This window comes from Falco peregrinus, chromosome 5, assembly GCF_023634155.1.
Source record: "Falco peregrinus isolate bFalPer1 chromosome 5, bFalPer1.pri, whole genome shotgun sequence".
NCBI classification, from domain to species: Eukaryota; Metazoa; Chordata; class Aves; order Falconiformes; family Falconidae; genus Falco; species Falco peregrinus.
The window spans coordinates 42,311,513-42,337,098 of NC_073725.1; the positions used below are offsets into that span (position 1 = coordinate 42,311,513).

General features: G+C 40.3%; 1 protein-coding gene across 1 annotated transcript in view; it reads right to left on the minus strand.

The window, feature by feature from the left end:
- Positions 1–331: 331 nt before the first annotated feature.
- The window catches only part of ST8SIA6 (ST8 alpha-N-acetyl-neuraminide alpha-2,8-sialyltransferase 6), a 36,612-nt gene continuing 11,357 nt past the window's right edge, over positions 332–25,586 (minus strand). Inside the window, exons 4-8 of the mRNA XM_055804668.1 lie at positions 20,579–20,665; positions 7,451–7,595; positions 5,067–5,179; positions 3,736–3,828; positions 332–804 (exon numbers count right to left, since the gene is read on the minus strand). Coding sequence (XP_055660643.1) covers positions 336–804; positions 3,736–3,828; positions 5,067–5,179; positions 7,451–7,595; positions 20,579–20,665 — 907 coding nt within the window. The 3' untranslated portion in view covers positions 332–335. The remainder of the gene's footprint in view (positions 805–3,735; positions 3,829–5,066; positions 5,180–7,450; positions 7,596–20,578; positions 20,666–25,586) is intronic.

Consider the following 25,586-nt stretch of genomic DNA (forward strand, 5'->3'; position numbering starts at 1 on the left):
ATTCACAAAGAAGGCTGGTTCATGGGATTGATACCAAACCAAACACAGGTTGATAAAGACACCTGTCTGAAATAAAGAGACACTACTGACTGACTGTGAATTACCGTGTATTTAGTTATGCTCCCCATCCAAAGTTTACAATTAGAAAACATTTCTCAACTCTGTGGTACGTTACATTTATTCAGGAAAGTCCACCTTTCACTTATTTATGAACAGAACTGTCATTGAGTGTAAACTAAGAATGTTTTTCTAAGGAAGAACAGACCCACACTGTTTTCCCTTGACACGTTACTTAAATAGAGACATTTTATGTGATAAGAATGTAACCTACCTTTTCAGTCTGATTCACATTTACCAAACTGCAACTTCAAAATGCCTTTGCCATGAAGCTGAAGGATCTGGTTGTATTCTTTGGGCATTGCATGGAAACCTGGTTTAGGCAGCTGGTTGTCGTAATAGTGGTGGCTGATTGGCATCTTCTCTGTGGATTTTGAGAAAGGCCAGAAGCCGTACAGCTTCACATTCTCACACAGCTCAAGAGCAGCACTAGTGATCATAAAACCAGATGACAATCTGTAGGCTTTCACACCCTTAGTTCTCCAGAACTGGGCAAGACTTTTCAGATAAGTGGGGTGAAAAAATATTGCCCTTTGGGTTGCTTTGAACTCTTGCAGAGTGTGATATACTTTAAAAGAAGTGGCTGTGTTGCTTCTGAAGGAAAATGCTGGCAATAAAAGGAAAGCATCTCCATAGACTGCAATGTTCTCTAGAAATTCTGTCTTCTTTTCATTTAGTTTGTTGTATCTGCAAAGTACAACATTTTAGGTATAGAGTGAATGGAACGTACTATTAATAGAAATACTACAGGCCAAACCAGCACAAATGCACTTGCATATATGAGTTATGAACTCCACTGTACCAGTTCAGTCTGTCTACATGCAAATCATCCTAACCTGTTATATGTTGTCTTATGTGCACTTATGAAAATCTGGCTTTATTGCATAATAAGAAAATACTTCACAGGATAGAATTGGCAACATGTGAGCTACTGAAGCAGATCAAATTCACTGCTAATGAGACCGGGACCCATTTACAGAATTGATCAATTCAAGAAAATTCAAAGGAGAATGAAGAAAAAAAAAAAAAAAAGAATTTTGTATTTATACTTCCTCTGTTTAAAAATACACGCACTATGATATGTACTGCATGTGTTTGTGAAATGTGGTTTTTACGTCAATAGGTATACAATAACCTCTCTCCAAAATCTGGGTGTCTGCCCTGTGTGGAAATACAAGTATGCACGTGAGCAGTCTTGGGGTGTTGAAGATTAGTGTGTGCTCAAGTTTTGCAGGGTCTTAGCTGTTTCTGATATACTTTTAAAATAGTTGACAATATAGGCATGTCTATTTATCTCCTTTGACTACAAAGGGAACACATGAAGATCAGTAGACTTAAGAGATCTAACTTCACAAATGAAGAGGATTTATCCTCAGATGTTTTGAGGAAGTATAAACCAGCAAAGAGACTTAGTTGTCACTGTTGGATAATTCCATGCTCCCAAATATTAATAGTGAACTTCAGAGTTATCCATGAAGTGATACAACACCCAGGAGTGTCACTCAACTTGTAGACTCTATACATCTGAGTTGAGATTCAAAGCACTGAGTCCTCTTTTGTAGGCAGTTGTGTGTATGAGCAGTGCATTTTTACCTTTTAAGGGCTACCAGAGCCCATTTTCACAAATGGCTCCAGCAGAAAACTGGAACGCTTGGTTTCATGTCTCTTCACAACTTGAGTAGGATCAAACCCTCTTCTCATGCAGCACTTCCAAGACAGAGGACAGCAGCCACTGCCACTTCCATTTAAAGCCCTCATGGAGGAGTCATCAGTTACCTCTTGCACAACTGAACTCAAGCAAGGAGTGATACATTCCTACACCTGGAGGGGTTTAAACTCAGAGCTTCTGCTTCCCAGAAAAGTGCCATTACCACCAGACTAAAACAAAATGAATGAGTGACTCAGGCCCTGCTGTTGACCTTGGGCCCCTGTGCACGCGAAAGCTGCACAGCTGAAACAAGCAAGAAATGCCTGAGCCTATGTCTAGGAAAAGTGGCTAAAGGGTGAACTTCTGGCCTCTGCTTCAAGAATTTTCTCTATTTCTACTCAGTGTAAAGTACATAAAGAGCCTTCAGGACAGAATTCGGATCTTTGTTCTTCCTTAGCTAGAAACCTGAACAACTCAACCTTGTCTTGCTTTCCTTTCTAGCTCTGCCACTGTAAGGTACAGTGCAGCCCAGTTCCATCAGGACACATAAGAACCATGCAACCATGCCTCTTTCCTCCAAGAGAGTTCACCTACATTGTGCACCCTGACAGACGCAGTTCAAAAGCTGATTAGCCTTAACAATAATAACATCAGACTAACCCAGAACCCAAATACAGAATTAGAAATTAAAGTGAATAAAGTCAGAATAGGTCTTCTGAGAAAAGAAACAAACCTAGTTCTGCTAAATGGTGCCATGTTGCTTCCTGCTCCTCCTTCAAAAGCATTTACAATGTTCTCTGAATATTTAAATAATTATTTTTTAAAAAATTCTAAAGTCCTCTCATAATCTCATCTTGGCCTCACAGATTTAGCTCCTATTTCTTTCAACGTAACTCTTATTAACCCTGGTGTTGCTTAATTCAGCTGAAAAATGAGTGCAGCTATTGCAGAACACTTTGATCAAGCCCACACAAATCGTGCATCAGGTCAGTAGTCACTAAAGATGCTGAGTCACTGGACAAAGTTTCCTTCCCCATATTATTGCGCAGCCCCACTAATACCAGTGAGCTAAATCTATTTTTGGGGAAGCAATAATTAATTTAAGCCAAAAAGGGCTGGGTAAGCATTAAGGTAGTTAGTACTTATTTAAAAAAATAAAGCTGTATCCTTGAATGAATGACAAATGCCTGTTAGTCATTTCTATGCTCACTGTACTTTCCCTTTCTTCTTTTAAAGGAAAAAAAAAGCTTTGACTGATTTTGTCTATTTGACAAATACAGATATGACAGACAAAAAGATACAGTAAGATCAGTAAGCAGTAAATAACATGCCACAGTAGTCCTTTTCATAGATAAGCTGCAGTTCCAGCCTGCTGAAGATGTCAGATTAGTCAGCCCGGCCTTATTAGATTTTCTTTTCTTCAAGAAGGTGAAAAAAACCACAATTTGCTGAGAAAAAAAAGTGTGAGCAGCTTAAATATGGATTGAGAAAATGGATTACAGAAATTGGGCTTCCATTCAGGAAACAGCCTTCATCAGAACAGCCTCTAAGCACATTACCTAAGAACATGTGCTCACACTCCTACTGACAAGAGTCAGACACACATTTCCCAGCTTTCCTGATTTATGATTACAATTCCTTTCTGATGCTAGGGGGTCATGAGGGTCATGGGGGGAAAAGAAGAGGCTTGGGCTTGCAATCATCAATTTTATTCTGTTATAAACTGTGGACTGTTACCAACCAAGGCACTTGCTAATCTGGGTATTGCTGACTCCTTTCTGCTACAAAACAGGCTAGGTTTAACAGATTTCCATTTAGACTGGCATACATTTTACATGGGAACTAAGGCTTAATGACGTAATCTGCATGCACTACTCTATGCTGTTATCCCAGCCTATTTCCAACAAAATCTAAATCGCGTCAAACAATTATACAATATTGCACAGAAAGAGATTTGCAGTAGCACTTACTTCTGAGCAATGATACTCGGATTAACAGTCACAAGGTTTGTTTTATTGCCAACATCTTTGCTAATGCTTCCTGTGGTTGGAGGGAGGTTACACCTGAAATTGAGAAACATTTAGTTAAACAGATGTGCACCAGAAATGCTTCAAAATATTATTTGCAAACTCCTGTCCTGTGTAATGACACTTTCACATCAGCTCACAGGGATCTCTAAGCACTTTACAAACATTAAATAAGGCTTAGAGCACTTCTAGTAAAAATATTTAATCTACTGTACAGATGGTTAAAATAGGGCACAGAGAGCTCATTTTCATAAATCATCTCACAAATCAGTAGCAAAGTTAAAATCCCAGAAGGAGTCAGTCTATGAATGCCCTGTGTTAGCTGCTAGGAAATATTGCCTGTTGCCAAAACAAAAACTTTCTTCTGAAAATCTTCTGTTAGGTCTTCTAACAACAGCATAACTTGCCCAATTGCAGAAACAGTGGTTTCTGTAAAAGGTAAAGAAAGCATCTTTTAAAGTCAACTAGTCACTTAGAAAGTTTAGCATCATAGTATGCAGATTTCCCATTTTCATTAAGACAGTTGCCTAACTGTAAAGACTTTTTTTTTTTTTTTAATTTGAAAAGCCCAAATACTAAGCAGTAAACAAAATCCAGCAGACTCTGTCATTGGACATCACTGAGAGAACCTTCACTCTGTTACTCTGTTCCCTTGCAGGGACTACGAAGTGTGAGTCATGTACTGAGACAGTGGGCCAAATTATGCTCTGAGCATGCCTAGTTTTCTCCACAATCTACACAGGGAGCTGAAAAAAACCTATTTAAATTAGTTGCCTAATTGTTTAGATAGCTAACATAAGGTGAGACAAATACCGGGGTAGTTAAATAACTGCATTAGTGAGCCAACCTAAGGCTAAGTAAATCCTCCGTTAAACCAGAGGTAAAGGTAAACGTGACATTTCATACCAGTCTTTCTTACTTCAATTTCAGGGTTTTCTTTATTGTCTTCTGATTAACAAAATAAAGAAAACAAGTTCCCTCTCCTAAAGGATGCTTAATGAACAGAAATTTCAGGTTCCCAGATAATCACATTTCACATCACTGGCAAGGTATCTTTGCAATCATAGATCATACATATATCCACATAGTCCCCTCTTTACTTAGGAAGAAGCATTCTGAATTCTGCAAAGCAAAATGAATATCCTTAGAGAGGCAGAAATAAAGAATTGCCAAGATCCTTCCTCACTGCTACAAGCTGGTGTTGGCATGCTTTCAAGCCTGCCAAGTTTTTAGAAAACATTTGACACACTTCAGTAAGATGAAGCCGCTCTTACCTAAACACAAAGTCAGAACGATCTATTTCAGCTCCGCAGCTGGAATTTTTCAGAATGCCTCCATTTCCAACCACGGCACAGGTCTTGAAGGGATAGACCGAAAGAGGAGAGGACTGCAAACAAACAAAAAGACACAGCCAATGCCTTATACATCTTTTTATTGTTTCTTCGGCTCTTTAGTCATTTGCCCTTGCAGGTTTAATCCAGTAAATCCCAGTGAAGGCATTCACCATTTAGCAGAGAGGGTTGCCAGGCCTGGACAGCCAAGAGCAAGAAAAGGCACCAACAAACTGGGAACGGCTACTTCTGTTGTCAGTACTTTGAGGTAATAACACTGGATTGTTAAAACTGAATGAATACCCTTTAAATACACTTAGCACAAAAATTATCTAGTGGACTGAATCCTTGACAAACAAAGGAACTAACTTGTTCTGAAGATAATTTAAATTTACCCATTTTCCTTGGCACTGTAACTGACTGGGGGCTGTCAAACAGTCATTGACTTTGTCAGCTAATAGAAGGTAACTTTGTAAATGCTCATTACTTTGTCATCACACAATTACATTTGATGCAAAATAACAAATTTAGGGGAACCTGAAGATGCTGCAAAGGATAATCATGTACCCTGCCTTAACTCATGGTTAACGTGACAACTAACTGAAGAGGTTACTGTTTCTGGCTGTTTGCCCTCCCCACTTCTCTTCTTGTTAGAGGCTGCTGTCTTGCAGTAGGGAAGCTGAATGGGAGCTGAGCGCATCCACTTGTGAACCAGCACAGATCACAACCTAGCAAATTAATGTAAATTGTTGGCTATTTCAGTTGACATTAATATAGTTGGCTGTTATCCCAGGGTCTCAGAACCATCTCATACATCTCGTTCAGCCTCTCCTGCTGTGGGAGCACTGACATTCAACAGAAAGGCCAACAGCTGAGCTACATTGACTGCAGAAACTGAACCCACTTGTAAAATTGAGTTAAAACTTGCTTACGCTAAGGTTTATCCTTCCTCCTCCTCCTCTTATCAGCTTGCCCAAAGAGAAGTAGGAAGGGACACCATTATGAACAAGACAAAAAGTGTGGAAAAAGTATCATGTATCACATTGCCTGGTAATATATTACAAACCAACATGTTAAAATATTTTGTTCAGTTCTGAAAAGACAGTAGGAGAACACAAAGGCCAGACAAGCCTTGCTAGCTTAGGAAGAATATATGCACATAAAACATACTACTTTTTCCATTCATTCAGTTTAAATTTGGAACCACTGTAACCTCTGTTGCAATGATGTTTTTAGTGATTCACAGCAGCATTAGAAAGGAGTAGACTCATGGTAGCTCATATATCACAAATCAAGAATGCCAGAGATGGGTAAGAGGGCCCCCATGTGCTCTTACTTTTGAGAAATCTCTGTACATCTCTGCACCCCTCTCTGTCTGTTCTCCAGAACTATTTTAAGTCCTGGGCTACAAAATCTGATTTCTTTGCTCAGCTTGTGTTTCTGGCACCTCTCCAGTGGGCAACAAAGCTGGTGAAAGGGCTGGAAGGAATGTCCTATGAGGAGCAGCTGAGGACTTTGGGCTTGCCTAGTTTGAAGAAAAGGAGGCTGAGAGGCAACCTCATTGCTCTCTACAGCTTCCTGAGGAGGGGAGAGGGAGGTGCTGATCTCTTGTCCCTGGTGTCCAGTGATAGGATGCATGGGAATGGTTCAAAGCTGCACCAGGGGAAGTTTAGACTGGACATTAGGAAGCATTTCTTTACTGAGAGGGGGGTCAAACATGGGAACAAGCTTCTAGAGAGGCAGTAGATGCCCCAAGCCTGTCAGTGTTTAAGAGGCGTTTGGACAATCCCTTAATAACATACTTTAACTTTGTCAGCCCTGAATTGGTCAGGCAGTTGGACTTAGATGATCGCTGTAGGTCCCTTCCCACTGCAATAGTCTAGTCTAGGCTATTCTGTTCTATCCTATCCTATCCTCATTCCATTCCATTCTGTGTCAGGTTTACCACCAAAATAACTTTCATAAATTATATGCCCAAGCCTGCACTGGAAATGGCATAGGAGTATGAGGAATATGAAATGTTGTTCCAGACTGAAATGCCTTTGAAAAGGGGAATGAGAAAAGAAGGCAAACATTCTCAGCCTGCCAAGCCAGGCTGCAACACGTATTCTGTACCAAATCTACCTACAACCTGATTTCTGATACCCTGTCCATGCCTCCATCACTGCAGGGGAAGGCTAAAAAAAAAGGTCTTACAAGGTGAATGAAGAAGTGCATACAGGAGGTGAAGGGTCTCTTCCAGAGGTATCAAACAAAGCAACTCTATTACTAACCCGAAATACATATGATACTGCAATTATAATAACAGGTAAAGATACAGTTCTTACCACAGGCAGCATCTTAAAAATGTCCTCTGTAATGAGGATGGTCTTTTTACTGTCCACTTCATAACTCATGTTACTTCCCAGTGGGCTGTTGTTTTGAGAAGCAATAAAATTGTGAACTGCATCACAGCAGGAAGCTAATTCTGACCTGCAAAAAACCCAAACAAAACCTGCTCAAAGACAGGCATATAAGTAGGAAAGTGATTGTAGAGAACCAGATCAGTGAAAACCAGTTCTAACTAAGCAACACAAGGCTATATGAACCCTCTGTAATGTCATTTCTCCTGACTTGCTTTGCAAGTCTGCTTTCACAGCAAATGCTCAAAAACTATCAGACCAAGAACTTCTCTTATCCTGATTTTCTCTCTTGGTCTCCCTTTCCCATCCAGAAAAAGTTGTAATCAGTCTTCTCCTTACTATTAACTGCTAAGATTATTATAGAAACACTGAGAAACTTCAATCCCCAAAGAATTAACGATGTGATTTCAACCAACATAGAATGAGTAATTATAAGAAACTAGGAGGCTGAAGACAGAACCAAGGAGATGAAAGGAATGGTGATGGGAAGTACTGGCTATAGTACTTAGTGAACAGCTGGATAGTTGCAAGCCAATTAATTAAAAATTCATTTCTGCAACTGCTCAGTACATTTTTCCTGTGCACATCATCACAGATGTTAAATGAATTACATCACAACTTGCAAATAGACAGATATCTTTGTGGTAGAGACATACAGCCCACCTGCTCCGCAAAACACCTAGCAGAAGTTCTTAAATAGACGAGAGTGCAAGAGTTCTTAAATAGACGACCTTATGTAGGAGTGAAGTCTATCACCCATCTTACAATTCCCATTACCTCCAAACTTATAAAAATACTACATGTGCAAACATCCTACTATTAACAGTGAAATGCAATGAAAAGCCCCATCAGACCTTTGAAATCAGACCTGAAACATTGTAATTCATTTTGCTTTAGGGAACAATGTTCTCTCTGCTGCCACTGGATCTGATTTTCAGACTGTAAGGCTGAAATATTCATGGCCAGGATATTATCCATCAATCGTTAGGACATAGCTATTTCATTAGGTGAGATACTAAGAGAATTATTAACCATTTAGAGAAGAAAGTTCACTGATAACAGAATTGCTTGGAATTTTGAAGAAGATAACACAGCAGGGAAAAGATAATAATTCCTGTCCTAATGCTGAAGGTTAAATGTGAAGAAAAAATAATAATATATATATTACAGTTATAGCCAAAGGAATAGAAAACTTTTATTTCATACTTTTCCAGTGAATAAAGTAAACCAAACCATTGGAACTAGTTGAACAATACAGGCCAAATTCTGGTTGAAAGTAAGCTGACTGTAATAGAGTAAGACACAGGTAAGAGAAGTTGCTTCATTCAACTTTATCAACAATTAAATAGAGCAAATATTCTAATAATAGTATAATTTTGTTTCTGATGGAGAAGAGGCATAGTCTAGCACATGGAAGAACCCAAGGTTTATGTTTCCTGAAAGACAAGGAAGAGAATGAACAGATCTGGGATAACCCCCAAGCTCACTTCTCTTGAAATAATGGTCAAAATGGGGGGCAACAAGGTTGGGAAGGTTGGTTTAATTCATACATACAATACCAAAGGAAAGAGTATCATTTCAATTGGCAGATGGCTTACTGCTATATATTAACCCATTCTGAATACTGAGCTCTAAAAGTCCTCAAAGACAAAGCTTCCAGATGTGTGAGGAACACCGAGTGCTGGGATGGCACAGATCTGAAATAATCATACTAGGAGAGTTAGTAGGAAATGTTAACTCCTGAGGAAGGAAACAGTAGGGTCCAGATTCCCACAAGCCATATTCAGCTCCACTCCCCAAACACAATCATTCCCACTGCCTTGCTCGAAGCCTTAAGGGGCAGGGGAGGTCTGTGGTCTATGAAAACCACTAGGTACAAGGGTGGGGATGGAACCAAAGCACAGAAGGTGCACACATGGTGAAAACAATTGCTCTGGGCATATAGAGTCCTATTTTAAAAATATGGAAAAATAGAAATGGAGGAATGAGGCAGGAGAGTCAAATTAAGTCAATAATTCTGGAAACACTGGATGTTACGGAACCACTCGACTAGAGTTCACTTGCTTTTCTTTCTTGTAACTTTTTCCTATAACCACATCTTTCTAACCTTAACACGTGTGCTAACAAGAGGATTCAGATATTACTGTTGGGCCCTGAGAACAACCATGAAGTCTCACTACCCCTGCCCAGACCTTCAGGGCCCTCGCACCCTGCCCATGGCCCAGGACCCCATTTCAGTGCCCCAGAGCTGTCAGCCTCTGACCCAGCAACACTGCAGCAGAGCTAGTCTCCAGCTGTGCCCATCCTGTCCCCAGGGAGGTGCCCATACCCAGGGCTAGGGCTGCCCCACTCCTGGCAGGAGGTGGGATGGGCCCGGCTGCCAGTCCCTTCTCTGCTGGGTTGGGATCCCACCCTTAGGGAGCTGCCATCGTTCACTAAATATTATCTATGTCAAGTACAAGACGTTCACAGAAGGCATAATGCCAGAATATCCTTGCCCAGCTTTAGTAAAACAGCTGTTCTTTGTGTGATGGCTACCAGAACCTGAAAAAGCAAACTGATGATAGATAACATTCACTAATACAGATGACGTGGTTTTGCTTTTTATTACTCATTCCACAAGAACGAGTGCTTCAATAAAAGCAGCAACAGTCTGGAAGAAAAACAGATATCAGAATTAGTAAGAAAATAATAGTTTAAATTAATATTATGGATTCACTGAGGAAGTACAACAGAGCCAGGCTAGTTCAGAAATGCAGTAAGAACAAGAAAATACATACTGATTAATGACATATATACTTAGGTTACCTAAGAGCATATATGCTAAAAATTTGGAGGCAACGACAGAAACCTCTTACTTAGATCAAAATGTGCCCAAGCATCCATGTACAGAGTTCAAGCCAGAATGCATGTAACTGCAGACAGCAATACCTACTGGCAATATATTTAGTGATCTGTTCATACAGGATTTTGCACAAGCTGTGACACATGGTACCTCTACAACTGACAGCAAACAACGAGGAAGTGGTAGAGTCTGGGCATTTCAAGCAATCTATTACTGCAATCATCATTATAGTATTGATGTCATGAGGTAATGACACACTAAAGAGTATGTGTTTCATAAGATTAAGATATGTATCATATAAGCCAATTCTTTTAACAAGTGCTATATGTAAGGTGTTGCAAAGTCAAGACATTTTAACTTCTGTATCATGCCATCTGGGGAGACAAATTGTTAAAACCCAACATATAAAGAAGTTCCTAACCAGATAGTGGGATAAGAGACAAGGGTCAGAATCTTAACAGCATCAAACAGTACCACCTTAAATCCAAACTGCATTTTCTTTGGAAGGGTAGAAAGTGATCCACATTGTCTATTCTGACCAGCAGAAGACACTGAGATATGGAGGCAGCTTTTGGAAGATGGGATGTTGCTATACGGGCTGAGCATCCACCTCAGATATGTGTAAGAACATGGATGTAGCCCACAGTAAGAAGGTTTAAGTTCCACTTGTTAGCAGAGCTGCTAGACTTGGGGGCTGCCTTAGAACAAAGTGTTTTTATGATCCAGTCACAATATTATAAGTTTGGAGTGAAGCAAGCTGCAGTCAAAGTACCCAAGTTTTGTAAGGCTCTAGGTGTGTAAAGTATCTTCTCTGGAGTACAGGTTGGTACTGCCAGTTTCTTATTTGGAGGAAACCTTCTCTCCAACACTTCTCCTGCACACAGCTGGAAGTGGAGTGAAACCTAAGAGCTACTTTTAAATCCTGAGGCTTACTATCAACCACAGATATTTCTTACGCCAAGATAAGTAGAAAGGCAGTTGATGCATTATTTGGAAAATTTCACTTGTAACAAGTGAGGAACAAAACCAGTACCTGGAAAAAGACACCATTTGGACTAGTAATACATACCTCATAAAACTGAATAAATACAGTCATGATATTCTTAATCAATAACCTAACAGGAGTGGTATGCTGCATTTCTCTGTGAAGTTTTGTTCATAGTAGACAACACAGAGTCATTGTTGCACTGGAGAATGTATTTTGTTGTTCACCACAGGCTTTCAACGAATTTCATCCTTTGTGGACCAAGGACACCAGACCCATTTTTGTATTGAGGTCAAGTGGGATGGAATTATGAGCCCACATGGCAGGCATCCAGATAATTTCTTCAGGTTTGCGGCTGCTGGGAATTTAAGAAAATCCTGGCTTCTGAAGCAAGTTATCAAAGTATTGTGACAAGCCAAAGGAATAACATTGCTTTGCAATTGCTATGCAGCTAGTCCACACTTAACTGTGGGCAGTAATAGAGGACTGCTGCCTTGATTGTACACGTTTCCAAAGCCCTCTGCATTAACAGAAACACTTCACATTGATAGTTCACTCTGTGTAGTGCTAGTCAGTTAAGCATCTACAGTATCTAAATATGCTGATGTAGTTTCTTTGCAGATCCTGTGGTAGCTCTGTAGCCAAGAAGCTCAGCCTGAACTATTTGTATCCCTCCAAGTAGCAAAATTAATTAGCTCAGCTTGGTTCTGCACTAATATGAATACATGCATTTTAGCTGGTTCAGCGCTTGCATACAGGCTGCACATGCCTGCTGACAAGACATGGTGTGCACACATCCTGAAGAGACTGCAAAAGTCTCAACATCTTCCTTTCAACAACTCAATCTGAACCAGCCATGAGGGCTAAAGCAGTCAATGGTTAGTCAAGGGCTAGCAGAGTTTCTCAGCTGGTCCAAAAGCCAGCACTGCCCTTATCCTAAATGGAATGGGAAGAATCTATAATAGGGGTGAAATTTGTCCTAAGAGCTTCCACTGAGTTTAAAAACTCCCCACTGCTGCAAACTACTGAAACCAGTACCAAGAGGACCTCTGATTCATTCTCCTGCAGTAAGTAGGATGGTTTTTATTCAGAACACATTCTTCCATCAGAAATGCTTAGCTAAAAGTAATTTTGTTCTATATGTTCAAAAAATATCTTATTCAGGTACGTATCTGGTGTGAAAAGGCACTTGCTTCTGCACCAAAACTTTACACATCCTTGTACTTTGGGACACAGGAAAGGGCGTATACCACTGGAATTGTCTGCTCCAGCCTAGAGCTGGACAACTGGGCCTGCACAGTTATAACCGTGATCCTCAGGGGGACAGAAGCCTGCATAATCTGACAAAACTGTGTGAACTTAATAGTATTTCTTTTGGTTAGGCTACAGTTCAGTGTGATGCCAGTGCCTGTAGACCTGGGGCCAGAGGGCATTCTTCATAGCTGAGGACAGTGTGGAATATTTCACTGTCATTATATATTGGACTAAATTAAGGTCAGAGGAGGGGAAAGTGGATGGGGATTGACACTGCAGAAGTACCAAAATATGCAAAACATTTTTCTAAATAGTAGATACTCAACTGTTTTAAGGCCACGGTAGGGAGGGTGAGGAAAATCATCTTAATTTGCACTAAAGAAAGCTTAAGTTCAGTATTAGGAAGCACACTGAAACAGACTGTGTAGGCAAGGTGCAGAATATCAACAACTGGAGATCTTTTCATATGTATTTGGCCAAACATCTTTCAGAAATGACTGAAGTCCATTTGATTCTAAGTCACCTTCTACAAACATCTCTACAAGCCTACAAGCAAATGTTTGTTTGCGCAAAGAGTATTGTATCAGTCCTGTTATAAAGCACTTGCACGTTAGCTACACCAGCAGTGCTTACACAGACGTACCCTTTTGTGGATCTTCAGTTAGCCAACACACATAACCACCACATAAACGACATAACCAAACACAAAGTAAGACTAGCAAATATTTAAAGCTGTAACTCCTGCAAGCCTGATGCTAAGTATATTTCACAGCAGTTTGCAATATAATTGGAATAAATTGAATAAAGGGCAAAGTATTCCAAGTGACAAAAGTCTGGATTACTAATAACCAGAAAAAGTGTATGCTTGCCTAATAGCTTGCTTTAATGGTTCACCTAGCTTAGGTATTTGTAATCATTAGTTCATGTGAGCTATTGTACTGCACGTGTGAAGACAACAAAGACTTTGAGGTTTCACATTGAAGAGACTGTCGTGATGGTACAGAGAAGAACCCACAAAAAAGCCCACTATATAACAGCAAATTTCAAGGGTACAACTACAAACAGTGCAAGACTACCTTTTATCTACGTCCATTGCTGTAATATTTTATAATGAGCAAGCAATTATCTTACTGTACTGCACTGGGTGCTTTAGACAATGATATGGGTTTCTCCAGGCTCTTGTCAATCCAGGTCAATAGCAGCAAAGTGCAGTGAGGCATATTATGACATATTCCAGTATTTTAGAAAAGAGTGGTTAAATCCGGTATCTGCAACAGAACATGTTGAAGGGGAACGCTACACTGACAACCCTTGAACCGCCTATAAATGAAGTAACATAAATGATTAAGACAATGAAAGCCAACAGGGTTGAATCTGAAATCAAAGCTGAATATGTAAAAAACGTATTAACATTTTCAAGTGAAAGATTATTTAAAGAGTCCACTGTGAAGACATAATTAACTCAGCCTGATCCAAAATTAGGTTCTCCTTATAGGAATCCTCCAACCTTTAGGAAAGTATATAGTCTGTAGAGCAATTAAAAGATTCAACCATTTCTCCAAACTGTCACTAATTACTATCTCTCCACCCAGCCTTTTTCCTCTTCTGAAATAGAAATATGTCTCCAAATATATACTCCTGATTTTACATATGATCTATTAAACCTATGCAGCGAATGTACTCTTAAATCACACTGTAATCTCTGAGCTCTGTGTATTTTCTTATATACTGGAATGGAAGATTTCAGAGAATACAGTGGAATTATTGATCTGTTTAGTGTTAGGAAAGCTATTGATTATGTGGTGGTGTGAGCTTATGCAAGCATAAATTGACCTTGCAGGGTATTATATTTGTTTCAGCTGTGATTCATCACAGTACACAGATGTATTAAGCAATACTCTTATATATGTTAAGAGTGTAGCACACTACAAATTAATCTCTTCAAGAAGGAGTGGGATTTTATAATCTGCAGGAATGTTTAACACACTTTTCAGAAAAGACATTAAAGTGGGAAAAGGGTAATAGAGGTCGAGTGGAATAAAAAGCAGGAGGGGAAATTACAGGACTGGGAAAATGGTTTGATCTTTTAACTATTCTTTTCAAGACCTAGGGTTCTTTTTTTAAAGTAGCAATGTTTTCTTTTAAAAAAAAGTTAAAAATATTTCTGTGGGGTGGAGCAGTGTGCCAGCTGAACTGCAGTGTAACATCAGGGGGTTTAGAAGTGTATTTTACACATAGGAATTTCCTTCTCCCTTCATTACCAAATGCAAATAAGCTTTGTCAGGAATGGTATTTCCATGGGGAGCAGCCCATTACCCACAGTTCACACAGGGCTATGCCAGTGTGATACCACTCCTGAAAAACTGTTGCATTGCTCTGCCAGGCTCCAAGCTAAGCGAGATGGCCCAGAAAACACAATGCCCAGAGGTTTCTCTGAAACACAGCATCTGCTTAGGCTTTCTCCATATCCTCCCTCCCCTCCGCCCCAGACATTTTGAGGGCTGTTTTAGCTACTTGTTAGCTTCCACCAAAACCTGCAGATTATTTCCCACCATGGGTGTATAGCCCAAATGAGAATAAATCAAGCTTAAAAGTCTGTAAAGCAAAGAGATGTGGAGGTGTAAAGAACAATTACAGCTTGCACCCAATTGGGCTCTGTAATTTGTTGCACTAATGAAACATTTCTTTTAAGTGGAAAACCTTTGAAGAATACTAATATAATAATTAATATTCAGGTTACCTAGGGAACCTGAGACTCTACTGACTGCAGCTAGAAGAGCCATCGCAGAGGAAGCTACCCAGCGTGGCTTTTTGCTGGAGCTTTAAGAATAACGCTTCCAGACAGCTGCAGGATTATTTCTCTTCCCTTTCCAAGCTTCTACCAATCCTCTCTTATAATCAAGAAACCTGAGGACTTGCTTTCTCTAAAACAATTTAAAGCTGATGTAAATCTGAAAAGGAAGGAAGAATACAGGTGGGCTTAGAAACAAAGGGGTAGTGTGGAGATGCTAGATGACTGTAGAGCCATAAAGAACAAGCAAAATAAAAAAAAGAACAAGAGAAGCACAGCTGAATCTCATAAAAGAAAGGTCTGAATAAAAAACACTTAAATAGTTCTTTGTATGTCAGTAGTAGGAAACATTGGAATGACTTCCTTAAATCACTGTTAGTAGGATGCCATTTTCACCACTTCTGTTGTATGTACATCACCTTTGCTAGCTTCTATTGTAAGTTAGATACAACCTCTAGCAATGGCTGACATAGACTACTGTGGGGCATGATAAATCTTAACTAGATTTCAAGGGCAATGAACCCAGTGCTTGCACTTGCTCCTCTGAGGGCAGCCTAAATCTGATACTGCTGATGTCAGCATTACAGGTAGAAATAACTGAAAGGCCAGGAGACTGCTTCCCCGACACAGGTTGGACAAAAATCAACCAGAGAAAATTGACTGTGGATAATGGGAGATACTAAAAAGAACATCGTGGCTTGTACTTGCCTCGTGATTTTTCTTGATTTTGAGAAACATGTGGGTAAACCTTTATTGGATGCAGTGGGGAACACTGCTGCTCAGGACGAGGAAAAGGCTGAGATACTTAATGCTTTCTTTGCCTCAGTCTTTAACAGTAAGACCAGTTACCGTCCAGGTACTCAGCCTCCTGAACTGGAAGACAAGTCAGGGGAGCAGAATGAAGTCTTCACAGTCCAGGAGCAAAGGGTTAGTAATGCACTGCTCCACTTAAACATGCACAAGTCTATGGGGCTGGGTGGGATCCACCCAAGGGTACCGAAGGAGTTGGCAGAGGAGCTCGCCAAGCCACTCTCCATCATTTATCAACAGTTCTGGCAAATTAGAGAGGTCCCAGAAGACTGGAGGCCAGTGTGATGCCCAGCTACAAGAAGGGCAGGAAGGAGGACCCAGGGAACTACAGGCCTGGCAGCCTGACCTCGGTGCAGGGGAAGGTTATGGAGCAGATCAGCCTGAGCACCATCATGTGGCACAGGCAGGACAACAGGGGGATCAGGCCCAGCCAGTGTGGGTTCATGACAAGCAGGTCCTGCTTGATGAACCTGATCTTTCACGACAGGTGACCCACCTAGTGGGTGAGGGGGAGGCTGTGGATGTTGTCTGCCTGGACCTCAGTAAAGCCTTTGGCACTATCTCCCACAGCATTCTCCTGGAGAAACTGGTTGCTCAGGGCTTGAACGGGTGTGCTTTTCTCTGGGTTAAAATCTGGCTGGATGGCTGAGCCCAAAGAGTGATAGTAAATGGAGTTACATCTGGGTGGTGGCCGGTGGTGTTCCCCAGGGCTCAGTACTGGGGCCAGTCCTGTTTAATCTCTTTATCAATGATCTGGACGAGGGGATCGAGTGCCCCCTCAGCCAGTTTGCAGAGGACACCAAGCGGGGGGAGCGTTGATCTGCCTGAGGGCAGGAGGCTCTGCAGGGGGGTCTGGGCAGGCCGGGTCCTGCACTGGGGGCACAACAACCCCAGGCAGCGCAACAGGCTTGGGGAAGAGCAGCTGGAAAGCTGCCTGGTAGGAAAGGCCCTGGGGGTGCAGGTTGACAGCTGGCTGAAAATGAGCCAGCGGTGTGCCCAGGTGGCCAAAGTGGCCAGTAGCATCCTGGCTTGTATCAGGAACAGTGAGGCCAGCAGGGCTGGGGAAGTGATCGTCCCCCTGTACTCAGCCCTGGTGAGGCTGCACCTCAAACACCGTGTTCAGTTTTGGGCCCTTCACTACAAGAGGGACGTAGAGGTGCTGGAGCGTGTCCAGAGAAGGGCAACGAAGCTGGTGAAGAGTCTAGAGCACCTAGCTGTCAAGACATGGAGGACATAGCTGTCAAGAACCACTGACCACTGCCAGACAGCAATCTAGCCAAGTGCATGTGAGCCTGCACAGCAGAGCAGCTTTAGAGAAAGCAGTTTGGAACAGGGCAGCTCTCTGACAACAAATAAAACTGTTTGCACAGCTTCATGGCAAACAGGGTCCTGCATTCTGCTTTTTGTACATTGGGTTGGCAAACCCACTGTGGTTTCTGCCATGCATGGCTGTCTGCTGTAACTATTTTGCCAAATACAAAGACAAGTATTTCTTTCCTGCATTGCACTTCTATTCATATTCTTTTATTTGGCCTGGATCTGCTGGGAGTGTGGCTTACAAAGAGAACTGATGTGTATTTGCTGGCACACAGTGCTGTCTTCTAGGAACATAAGAGTTACTGACTCAGATCACATATTCCTTCACTCTACCACCAGTATGATGGAACCCACAGCAAAAACTGCAAAGGAAAATACAAGAAAGCTTCTCTGAAAAATGCACTACCCCACAGGAAGCTGCTTTTGAACCTTATTAATTAGAGGTCAGTTTATGCCCTGAAGCACATGGCATTAAATCCCTTATAAATATGCATGCCTGTTCTTCAGAACTTCAGGATAATAGAGAGATGTCATACAATTGACATCACACCTGAGAAGCATGTAAGTGTTCACTCCATTTAACAGATGGGCAAACAGGGAAAGAACTCAAGCAGCTTCTCTGCAGTCTAGTCAGCAGGCAGACTTCTGGTGGCACTGGCAGGTGAATAATACGACACAGGCAGCTTCAGGCTCTCCTCCTGAAAGTGGCTAGCTGTATTTCCCAATTCCTGCTGCACAGCCCCTCTGAGATTAATTTCCTCTTCTGCAAAATGGGTGTGTTTATCTACCTACTTAATGAGATTTTTAGAACTGAATAATATTTGTATTACACAATTATTATGCATTATTGGCACTAGGCAAAGTTAGAAAAAGGAAGAGATGTACTGCCAAGGGATTATTTATTCATTTATTTCACTACATTTCTAGAAGCTGTGCTCCCCATAGTGCTCTGTCAATGCATCATTTCTCGGCTAGAGTGTCCTTACAAAGCTAGTTCCAGGCTTTTGAGCTTAATTCTGATAAACAAGTTTGGGAGTGCTGTAAGCAAGGAGTGTACACAGATTTATTCTGTAAATTTTATACCTTATTTGTTTTTCTCTTTTTTTAAAGCCTCTATTGACCAACTGCTAAGAGCCTTGAAAGTCTTCAGTGTGGTCTGGGAGCAAGGACAGCTGTAAAATTTTAATAACCTATTTCCAAAAAACAACAGAGAGGAGTTTGAGAGAATGGAAAAAGACTTACACAAAAGCACACAACTTTTGTAAAATAATCATCTGTAGTGTCCTAAACCAAAGTACCAGTCCTTGGTCATTATCAATGGAAATTTTGGATGATAACAAAACAGATCAACTTTCATGGGGACAGAGGAATATAAAGTACTTTCATCATAATTGCACAATGGGTTAAGTACATATCAACTAGCTAATATTCTAGCTAGTTTGAATGTTAAAAAGTAATGAAACCGTAACAGCACAGCCTTTGCATGTTGATTAAGTAACAAGAGTTTGCCCAGCCTGTGCCGAACCATGGGTTTCAAAAGATTTGTTTCACTGGTATTTGAGCTAAGTTAAAGCTAGCAAGCTCACCTCAATGTACATACAGTCCACACTTTCTAGCTGGCTCAGTGCACTCCAAATTTTTCACTTTTGAATATTTCCAGTCTGATAATTTATTGTATAACCCACCTTGCCTACTTATGACCCACATTCCTTGCTGGAAGGCAAGGACAGCAAAAGGAACAGTAAGCATCCTGTACTTAAAAGTCCAACAGTCTCATATGACAGTTTAGATAGAGAGTGTCATGTTTGATTCCCATAGGCCTAGAAAATGTAGAAGTTGGCCCAATGGAAGACAGATTGCAGAAACAATAAATGAGGAAGTGAAGCTGGAACAAGGAGGGGTTACTCTGCTACTGACTCATACCTAGCTCAGCAGCAGAAGTGGCAAATTCCTGGTAAGTGGTGTCTGGTACATTCGGAAGTAGGAGAAGTTAAAAAAAAAGAATGGAAAACAAAAAGCATGGTGAAGAGCAGAAGAGAGCAGCTTCACCTCTTCTCAACTCTGTACAAGACACCTGCCTGTTCTGAAATAGAATGGGCTGCTTCTACAGCTCCTTATCATGCTCTGATACTCTGTGTGCAGCTAAAGCCTGCCTGAGTTAACGGAAAGTTTCTTAAACCTTAACTCTACGTATTCTCCTACCTCAGCTTTGGGAAACACCATCTTAACTACAATACACAGCGAACCCTGCAATTTATGTTGCACAAGAAGCTTTACCCATCCCCAAAAACTACTTCTTCCAGGCGTATCGTGCTGAGCATGTGGATATTAAGTTTTCAATGCCAATTAACTCCAGTGACTTGGAAGGTAGGTCAATTTATTTATTTTTAATGATCATGACAGAATATTTAATTATGATCCATGTACTTCAAGAGAGTATTTCCCCTGGAGAAAACAGGGTTGGCACAATGAAGCTATTCTCTAAAACCAGCATGATGCATTTCCAAATGAGAGTGGAAGCTTTTCAGGGATCACTGTCCCTACGGAGTATGTACTTACGTACCATCCTGAACAAGGACAGATGTCATCATGTGCTTACATGCTCAGAGGCCATGACATGAGTGTCAAACCTAATGAGTGCCTTGAGCACTTCTATAATGGAAGCAATAGTCTTGGGGTGAGAAATACACTGCTTCATTACACAGGCTTTTACCAGAGTGCCAGTTCACATGAACAAAATCACATCACTGATTAATACAGTAGGTTTTGTGTCAGGAATATTTTAATTCATTTTACTTAAGTTAGTTAACAATTCATTATAGTGAAGATAGGTGAAATCACTTCATTTGTGTAGTTCTCTTATCCTACTCAGTTTGCACAGTTCAATTCAAACCATAAGAACCCCAGCATCAAAGAATTAATAGAAATGTATAGCTATGAATGCACTCTAAAAGCATACAAAATTATCTTTTCAAAACTGAAATTTAAACTTATGGCTTGTTATACAAATCTAGGGTAAACAGTTTTGCTAAATGAAACAATGAAAGTTACCTGAATTTTGTAGATTCTTCTGGTCTCCTTATCCAGGTGCAGTTCTGCAGTTTTGTGACTATATGAAGATAATAATCTTCCGAATATCTAAAAAAGGCAACATCAAACACTAGAATATATATATGTATGCATATTCAGAAACAGTCTCTAAAACATTCAAATGATGCATGTATTAATAATAATGTGCATGGTGCATATATAATAGATTGCTTTTAGAACTCCATGACCTATTTTAGTTTTGTAATTTGTAACAGTACTATCCTCATTTAATTAGCATGTCCTATTAAACATCTCTTCTTAATACTGACGTCCTAATGAACTTTTATTTCCAGAAACTTTCAAAAGTACACTGGCTCAAGCTTTAATATTTGACCATAAGTATCTTGATATTATTAGAAATAATTTCAAGTGCAAAAGTCCAAAATAATACAAAAAACCCCTCTTTCTTGCACTCAGTGTTTTAAACTTCAAAAATGTTTTGAAATGTGGCTCTTGCAAGCCAAGATGAGACATTACACTTCTTATGCCTTTTCTTTCATTTACCTTATAGTTCTCAAAGCTCAATTCAATCATCTAAGACCATAGACCAATATTTACAAATGTAAGTTTTCCTTCAAATTATCTCTTAAATATAAAAATCTGTTGGTTTATGTCAACCAGCACTTTGGTTACATTGGTACATATAACCAAAGAGCTTTCTGCTCCATTTAAACCCTTTCAAAAGATTTAAATTTGTCCATATATGAAATACTTCAGAACATGTAAGTCAAAAGAATAGAGACATTTCCTCCCTTATAGGTTCAATGTTAACAGTTCTTCCATTTGTGCTGGGTAACCTAACATAGGTTTTTTAAAAACAATAACTGACTAATAAGGAGCACTTGATGAATGGGAAGAAGAGATTATATGGATGCCATGACTGCAAATTCTATGGGACTCACGTCTTCAGAAAAGATCTACCTTGTATTATTTTAGCAAAAATGGCTTAACCTTGGCCCAAACCCAAATGATCATGAGTTTATGTAAGCTGGAACTTAAAAGTGGGTATTTTGAACAGTTTTACAAGAGTTGGGATGGAAAGAAACATCACCTGTTTTTAAATGCCGCATGAGAATTGAGAAGAAGGAATATAAAAAAGGCTGTGCTGGTTTACAGCAGCAGAGGTCAACAACCCAAAAGCTTCCTTCTTTGTGTTCAACAACACAGCTATATGGTAAACATTTGAAAAAACAGATCCCATTGTTTGCTTCATAAAAGTACTGCAACCGAGTAAAAACATTTCCCATTTCCACGTAGAAAAAAAATTTAAAACTTTTAAGAGGAATACTGCATTAGAACTGGTCTTTGGCTCAAGTTTGCACTGGTGACAGCATGTACGCTTGATTTGCATTCTCCAGACTGAGCAAACACTTAAAGGAACTAGATGATTGTGACTAAACTGGTTTTACTGAGTCCTTACACAACTCAAGAGAGCAGGAATGAATGGGCAGAGGTGGGAGAAGAGTGAAACTAGTTTCCTTGCAGCTGTAGCTGACCTGACCTGGTGCAGTACATTCTTCCTCCTTCCAGTCCAACTCTGAATCTGTTCTCTCCCTTGTACCACTGCTGGTACTTACTTGACTCCACCTCTGTTTTGTTTTTGCCAGCTTTTGCACTTGTTAAATGCCTTCATAGGCCTCTTTAATTTACTGTCATAGCAAAAAAAATAACCCAGAAGGAAAAAAATATGCATATACATTTTCTCCTTCTTTAGTGTGTTAGATCAGATCAGGAAAAATTCCATTGAACACCACAGCCAGTATAAGCAAGGGGTGATGGCAGTGGAGAAACTGGGAACAAGACCTTCCTGTTTTGGCAGCTGCCTGCTGGTATGGTATAATAGCAGCCTTAGAACTGCAGCCAGAGCAAATGGAACTACTTTCTTCATGAAGCTGCTACCTAAATTGGCTCACTGTGGGGTCACACAAGTGTCAGTACCAGCACAGGGCAGGACAGGGAGTGTGTAGGGGGGGAGGATGGCATAGAAGCACAAGTTTAAAATAGCCTATGCTGATGCTGAATCACTCATCTAGTTTTATTCCTTAAGGCTGAACAATAAATAACTTGTAGATGCTGGAACTTACAGGAAAATTCCAAAAATTAATAGGATAACATGGCAAGAAGACTTACTTAGGCTATCATTATCCAGGAGCCAAAAAAAAAAGAGAGGAAAAACAAATTCTAGCCTAAAGACATTGGTAAGATGAAGATCAGAGTCAGAAATTAAAAGAAAAATCACCATCAGCTCAGAAAGAAATTGCACAGACTGACAAGTTATTAGCAAATTAAAGGGAGACATCTGGTAAGGAGACAAATCAAAGCATCATCCATAATGCTAGTTCTGAGGCCTCATGAGAAACACCATCACTCACTGTCAGAAAAATGTAAGGACCTTCTTATACACGTAACAGAAGCTGCACCTAGGGAAAAAACACCAATACAATGCAAGAACATTGCTGCCTTTCCACTGCTGTCTACTGGATAGAATCACTCCTGCTTGGAGGTGTCTAAGCTTACAAGCTCACCCAGAAAAGCTGCACTTACAGGTCTTTACAAGGCAGACCACCACCTCTGCTCACCCTATGCACCCACTTTTACTCCTCTTGTGCCTTACAAAGACACTATGGACTATCAGAACTCAGCTCTGAGCAGAGCACCACAAGCAGCAGACATCCCAGCAGCATGTGCTGGGGGACACGAGCTTCCCAACAGTGGCAGTGCTGCAAGGCAGCCACCACATCTGCTCACAGCGATGCAAGGCTTCCAGGAACCAAACTCTACTCGAATACAGACAATATTCCCATACTTTTTTTTTTTTTTTAAGACCCAAAGAGAAGTTGGGGGATTTGCTGCAGCTGGGTTTACAGCCCAGAAAGCTTTGTTTTCCTCTCAAAAAGCCTATATTAGCATTTACTGCTTTAAAGGAGCCTTATGGACTCTTTCCTCCAATGGAATCAGTCCAGAAGGCCATCAGGGTATCATTTCATGGCCTGCTGCAACCAGACAATCCTCTTCTCCTCCGTTCCATTTTAAAGAGCTGGGACAATACATAGATTTCCACTGGCACCCAGGAGTTTACAGCACATATTCACTAATGCTAAAAGGGGTTTATTATTAAGATTAAAAAAAGCTCAGGTAAATTGAACTATTAAAATACGTGGAAAAGAAAATAATTACAGTGCTGAGAATAGTGAATGAAACATGCTTCATTCTGTTTTTGTCTGCCACCTGCACCACAACCATTATAATAACTTGCTATTGTAGGAAACTCATTTATACTATATAAGCCTTGCTGACAAATAACACCTGAAAGGGTTTTTTTTTTGCCTGTAGTACTTGTCAGGTACTCTGTGACCTTCTACATTAACTGCAGTAGCTAAGGTGGAATTATTATGCACAGTTGAGGCACTGACAAAGTATAAGTATCTTCTAATTTTTGGCAGATATCTAAAGGACAACAGCAAGGACAGAAGTGTTGAGATACTAGGGAGGCAATAGGTAAAATGTCACAACGGAGACACAGATGCGGGCCCACTGGTTACTTGCTAAAACTAAACATCTACTTTAAAAAAGCTATCAGAATTAGAAGAAAAAATGAGCAGCAGGAATGAAAAAAGATATTCCTACTTGACAGCTTATGCTCAAAAAAGAAACAAATAAAAAGAAAAAGTGGCAGGAAATGCAAGAGAAAAGGAAGATCCCTTTTGCCTTCGGACACTTAAATACTACAAAAACAACTATCAGTTTTTAAAGCCCTCAGGAGAGTGTGCACAAGGCTTGCTCTAGAATAAAAATGGAAAACTGCCAGCAAAACTCAGCATTTCAGGCTCTTTATCAGCACCAGCACATACCTGCTATAACAATAACTTCCCACTTACATAGCATTTTTTTACTATCAAATCATTTGACAAGCTTTACAATAGTATTTTTTCCCCCTTTCTGCCAATTTAAGAGGCAAGAGTGTCCAGAATGTCCCTGAAACTCTAGAACTGCAATATAAAGCATTTGTATACCTGTGGGTCACACCTTGAAAAAGCAGCAAAGATTGCTGCAGCTCCTCTCAGTGAAGGACAATGAGTTGCAATATTCATACCACAAAGCAATCCCTTGCTCCTTTGTTCCAAGCATCAGTTTCTCTTCCTACCTGTCCAATTCATCTTCTGCCTCATTAAATGGTGCAGCTCCTTTCTTTTTAGCCACAGAATAACGGTATCACACCTCCTGAAGTTTCTCCTACAATCTCAGCTCCAAAACATTCTAGATATGAAGAGCATGTCGGCATTGCTGCAGCCAGTACAACCTCATAACACACAGGATAAATAACAGCATTTATATTGCTAAACTGGATTTTGGAAGCAATACAGTGACTGGTTGACCTCCTCTTGTGTTAATTATTAAATTTTTCAGTCAACTTTATTCTCTGACCTCTTTTTGCCAGTCCCTGTTTCAGCTAACACTAGCAGCACATCAGCAACATAGTGGTCTACCACCCTTCAGAAGAATAAATACTTCAATGGTAGTGTTGCTGATGCAGTGGAATATTGGTGGGAGTAGGTTATAGAGAAGAAAAAAAAAAGAATTAAGAATAAAGACAGAACGCTGGGAATACAGCGACTTAAAAGCAGCTGAAAGACCTTAAAACACAATGAGAAAGTGAGAAGGGGCAGAAAAGATAGAAGAACTGTTAAAATCATGATTTAATGTTGGTTTTGTGTTCAGGAAAAAATTTACTTTTCCAGTCCTTTGAAAGGGGGAAGGCACATAATTATTTTTAGCAGGGCTTTTGTTTCACATTCTATTTATCTTTTCTTCACAAATGGAGGTGGGGGTGGGGATTCCAATTTTAAAGACACCATGGCACAGAATTAATTTTAAGCTGGAACTCAGTCTTAATGGGAAGCCCTTCTTATTTACAATGTTTTATTTATTGGTGCACCCCTACAGGCAAAATGCTACATGTCAAAAGCAA